Raw genomic sequence first — 5096 nt, forward strand, 5'->3', positions numbered from 1 at the left:
GGGGGGGGGGGGGGGGGGCAGGTGGTTTGGTTTTGCGCGTTAGTTCCGGGGCGGTCGAGTCAGGCTCCTAGACGCAGGTCTCGTGCTCGTCGTGGCACTCGAGGCGGGACTTGTTTTGGGGTCCTGGTGCTCGAGACGCGGACGCCTTATATGCGTGGCTTCAGGCAGGGAAGATCGGGGGGGTTATGGTCGGGGCGTGTAAAAGGGTCTTCATTTGCTGCAACGAAAGACATTTGTCTTGAACAACAGGATCTATTCAACACATCGCCGTGGCTGCCGCTTCGCTGGTGGCGGGTTACGTGGACTTACACACTATAAGAGCGAGGGGGATGGGCAGGGCAGTGGGGAGAGTAAGGGTAGTGTCCATAGATAAGGTTTGAGTGCTTGAACTTGAAGTGGTATTGTCTAGTTGTTATACTCCAGTCTAATATCCAACCTAGCAAAAAATAGCAACGACGAACCAAGACAAGCATAAACAACTCTACAAAATCAACCATATCCCCTGAAACTATCACCATAGCAGTGAAATGACTACCCTAGAGAACCTCCTAGACACCAAGAGACCCCCCCATCAGACAGGTCCCGCCCCCCACCCGTCGATTGAACGTCTTGCCCCTATTCCCACGCCCTTCTCTGCATGGACGAACCCTACTTCACACCCCCCGACGTCACTACCAAGGCACGGACCCCCTTGACTGCAGCAGGGCGAAACCTTATCTACCCGTGTCAACGGGAGTGCCAGTCACCAGGCGAAACCACGGAGCAAGCCAACCTGGCTAGCGAGACACTGGAACCACGGCCGCTCTCCCAAAGTTAGCCGGGGAGAGGCCGGGGCTCCAGAACAGCGATGAGAACTGGGAGACGGGGCGGAGACGGGAGACGGGTGAGGCTGCGGCACACGCGCCCGACTGACTTGTTCTGACCCAATATCTATGTCCGGTCGGCGCCCGTCCCGGTCCCAGATCAGACCGCGCTGAGCTTGTCTCTTCTTCTCTCGCTCTTCCTCGCTGTTCTGGTTCTTGTTGCTGTGGTGTTGGGTTAGTGGCACAGCACAAGCCAGAGAGAGTTGTGTTCGGAAGTGGGCCGTTGCGTACCATCCACACCCACTGCTGTGCTTTCTGGACGGCGAGTTGTGGGTAGGGCGAGTTGTGGGTAGGGCGAGTCGTGGGTAGGGCGAGTTGTGGGTAGGGCGAGTCGTGAGAGGGGTCGAAGCCCTGTTTTGTAAGAGCCTGCTGCTGCTGGCTCAGGACTTATTCCGCTGCTCGTCGCCCGGTTCCCGGTTCCCGCTTCTGGAACCTTCTTCTCCAACCCGCTCCACTTATGTTGGCGGGTTCGAGTACCCGCCAGGCCGTGGCCGCAGGTCATCCAGCGGGATCGGCGAGGGGTACCGCGGCGGGAGTTCCGCCGGGGTACCGGGGTCGTGGCGGGCGTGGACGGGGGGTGGGGGGGTTGGGCCGAGGGCGGCGGCGGCATCGGCGGCGGTGGGCGTGTACGCCGGGGGGTCGACATTGGCGTTGCCGTCGGCGTCGTCCTCGACGGGCTTGTACGTCGGCGGGGCCTCCCCGAGCTCGTTGAGCCCCTCGTCCCGTAGGCGGCGGCTCTCCTCGCGGGCGTGGGCGTCCATGGCGGCGGCGGCGGCGTCCCCGGCGAACGTGCGCAGGTTAACGCCGCCGGTGGTGGTGGTGGTGCCGCGGGCGCGGCTGCGGCGGCTGCGGCGGCTGCGGCTCGCGGGGTCGACGGTGACCCCGGTGAACGGCGGAGCAAAGATTGCGCTGCTCCGGCGGGGGCCGTCTCTGCGAAGGCTGCAGATGGCCCGGCGAACCCACAGCGAGAAACCCAGGGCTAGGCCCACGATGATGGTGACCGTCACGGCCACAACGACGCCCATCATCGGGGCCACGGAGTTTTCGGGCACAGAGTGGCCCGTGGCAGCGGTGGGGGTCGAGGTGGTGGTCGCGGCCCCGTGGGGGTGACCAGGGCCGGCGACGACGAAGGTGCTGGGCACCGAAGAAGGGATGGCAAACATCGCGAAGGGTGGCTGCGAGTTTGCAAAGAATGTGGTGGGTACGGGCTAGGTACCGAGAAGTCGTGGAAGAAGCGGAGGGAGTGACGATCTAGATGTGATGGTCGAGCCTGCTTCTGATGGATGTGATGAGAAAGGATGGTCCATTATGGGGGAGAGAGCCGAGGGTTATATACGTTTTGCGCTTGCCATTCTGTCTTTGCGATTTTGGGTTTGGACGGTCCAACAGCAAGGTTTGGCTGAGCGTTCGTCTAGGAACCTAACGGGATATGCTGGCGAAGTAGCCAGGTGGACATCACCGGTGAAGCGGCGAGCAAACCCTAGGGATTAGAAACCCGAAAATCAGAAAACCCAGCAGAACCTAAGAGGACCAGGCGCATCGAGCTGCATTTTGAGAAGGTCACCGACTTGCAGGATGGGCCCAGACTCCCGCAAAACCTGTGGATCCCCATCGTGCAGTAGTATGACGAGTATTTCATGGTGTCGACAGACGTGCCCGAGCCCATCCATGCGCACGATGGGCGAGATTAGGTAAGGGCGAGTTGATAAGTGGATTTAGGTTCTGACAAAGAGTTAGTTCGAGCTCTGGGTTGGGTCTGGGACAACTCTACCTGTTACTGCTCTTCAAATGCTTAATATAATGGAGTGCTACGAGATGAGCTAGAATAATGAACATCACAGTATCGGAAGTAGACGGAGTTGAGCATGATAATGAATGCCAATGTATGGACATCTCGCAAATAAGATACACGATTACACAGATCTAAGAGATTCTGAGTTTTACTTGGACGGTTAGTTAGACAAAAATGAGAACTGGAGTTGTTTGCTAACCTGTTTGAGTTTACAACGTTATGAAGAAAATTATTGCTTGAGACTAAGTCAAAATAGACACAACTTGATGTCGATTCGAGTTTGTAGAACATCTCGACCTGCGAGTTTGACTCGTTTGCTCGGTGAACTGATCTATCGTAAAACTACCGTTAGAGCGAGCGTTAAGAAATGAAGGTCCTAAAATCCTCAGTAGATTCATTGTATAGGATACACATAACCGTCAAGGCAATCAATTGTCAGTAAAGTGAACAAGACATTGAGACTCGAAGTTGTTCAAGAAGGAACTCGGACGAGGTCGTCTGTTCCGAAAAAGGAAACTAAAAGTGGACCCACATCTGCCTGGTCTTGGCCCGAGTTTTGATCCTGGTGGGACTAACTATTCAAGACTTTATTCAAGACCGTTTCAATCCTCTCCCCTAACCTGACCAACGACTTACCATCCACCATCTTCATAAATTTCACGAGCTATTCAAGGAACAACAGTATTATACACCAGAACTTTCCCTCGGCCATTCCGAGAGCGCTGGCACCATGGTCAAGGCCGTCAGGGGTGAGTTTGCGATTCCAAGTCCACTGTGATCCCCGTTACGGCTGCGGTCTCATACATCACCTTTCATCAATAATGTAACCCATTTACTGACAAACACCCCCAGGCGTCCTCGTCGAGTGCGAACCCGCCATCAAATCCATTCTAGTGCACATCGACAGCACCCACCACCACGAGTTCATCATCGAGGACCTGGACGACACCCACTTGTTTGTTAAAGAGACCATGTTGCAGGTGCTCAAGTCCAAGCTGGAAGAGGTATGTCTGCCGTTTTATTGTTCTACTGGGGGGTTTTATTGCTCCACTCGGGGATTGTATTGCTTTACTCGAGAGATGCTGATGCAATGATTATAGCGTCTGAAGGAGACGTACCGGCCCGAGGAACCGTTGGAGGATAGTGAATAGGAGGAGCTCGACTTTTACGTGTTTGGCGAGCATCGATACCCGCACGCAAAGTGCTAGTTAATTACCATGAACGACATGAGTGCATAGCAGATACCGATACAAATTTTGATTACTACATTCGAGTAGTCTTCCCATTTTTCAGTTTGTACGCCCTTGTATGTACATCCATCTCGAAACTCAATCACAATTTCTCAAACGTCGGCTTCCGCTTCTGGAGCACCGACATGAGAGCCGCCGGCACGTCGTTGGTCTGGAGCGCCGCCGCATTCCACACACCAGTATACCTAAGATCTGCGAGGTTCCGTCAGCATACACACAAGCAACAAACTTAAAGACTCCAAGTCAGGGGGGTACATACTATCCTCCACCGTATGATCCCTCGCATGATTCAACAACTCCTTAGTCCCCTGCACAGCAACCGGACTCTTCTCCGCGATAAAAGCCGCTGTCTTCAACCCCACCCCCAACGCGGCGGCCTTGGAATCCAACACCTGGCTCACAAACCCCACGGCCAACGCCTCCGCCGCGCTGAAGTCCCGCGCCGTCAGACACACGTCTTTGACCCACGACTGTGACCCCACGGCTTTGGGCAGCCGCGCAAGCGTGCCGATGTCTGCTGCTAGCCCGATGTCGACTTCTTTGACGGCGAACCGTGTGTCACGCGCGCAGAGCCGGATGTCGGCGCAGCAGGCGATGTCGATCGCGAGGCCCAGAGCGATGCCATGCATTACGCAGATGACGGCTGACGGTCGGAGGTCAGTTTCCTGAATATTTTGTAGAGGGAGAGAAAGAAAAAGAGGACATACGCTTCTCACACCTCTCAACCGCCGAAATACATCCCTGAAACTCCGCCACATACCGTCTCAACGCAGCCGCCTTCCTCGCCGGATCCAAGTTGGCCGCTTCCCCATCACTGCTGAGAACCCCACCCTCACTAGCGGCTTGCACGTCCAATCCAGCCGTAAACGCGCGGTCGCCGGCGCCCGAGAGCACTATGGCGCGGACGTCTGGGTCTGTGGAGAGTTGCGTGAAGACGGAGCGCAGCTCGAGCCACATGGCTTCGTGGAAGGCGTTGAGTTTGGAGGCGCGGTTGATTTCGACGTGGGCGATGAGGGGGCGCGGTTGGGTGGTGGTGAAGTATTGGTAGGAGGCGTAGGCGGGGAGGGCCATTTTGACGGTGTGTATCTCGGGTTTGGAAGTACTTCGTATGGGATGGTTTTCGGTATGGGACGGGGTTGAGGCTTCGTGATTGTATGTCGTCGAATTGAGGTCGAGTCGAGAATGGTATAA

At 56.0% G+C, this 5096-nt stretch overlaps 3 protein-coding genes across 3 annotated transcripts; 1 reads left to right on the forward strand and 2 right to left on the reverse strand.

Moving 5' to 3' along the window:
* Positions 1-1318: 1318 nt before the first annotated feature.
* C8A04DRAFT_32616 (uncharacterized protein) lies at positions 1319-2026 on the reverse strand (the record flags this gene model as incomplete). The annotated part of the gene is made up of 1 exon (XM_062782153.1): positions 1319-2026. One exon carries the CDS (start codon positions 2024-2026, stop codon positions 1319-1321), a length of 708 nt encoding a protein of 235 aa, XP_062633216.1.
* A 1359-nt stretch (positions 2027-3385) lies between these two features.
* Positions 3386-3806, forward strand: C8A04DRAFT_32617 (TFIIH subunit TTDA/Tfb5; the record flags this gene model as incomplete). Its single annotated transcript, XM_062782154.1, has 3 exons — positions 3386-3404; positions 3508-3659; positions 3756-3806. The coding sequence occupies 3 exons, from the start codon at positions 3386-3388 to the stop codon at positions 3804-3806; spliced, it is 222 nt and encodes a 73-aa protein (XP_062633217.1).
* A 181-nt stretch (positions 3807-3987) lies between these two features.
* C8A04DRAFT_32618 (ClpP/crotonase-like domain-containing protein) lies at positions 3988-4976 on the reverse strand (the record flags this gene model as incomplete). Its single annotated transcript, XM_062782155.1, has 3 exons — positions 3988-4097; positions 4165-4548; positions 4613-4976. The coding sequence occupies 3 exons, from the start codon at positions 4974-4976 to the stop codon at positions 3988-3990; spliced, it is 858 nt and encodes a 285-aa protein (XP_062633218.1).
* Between the last annotated feature and the right edge of the window lie 120 nt (positions 4977-5096).

This window comes from Dichotomopilus funicola (assembly GCF_033296635.1).
Source record: "Dichotomopilus funicola strain CBS 141.50 unplaced genomic scaffold C8A04scaffold_94, whole genome shotgun sequence".
In the NCBI taxonomy this organism is placed as follows: domain Eukaryota; kingdom Fungi; phylum Ascomycota; class Sordariomycetes; order Sordariales; family Chaetomiaceae; genus Dichotomopilus; species Dichotomopilus funicola.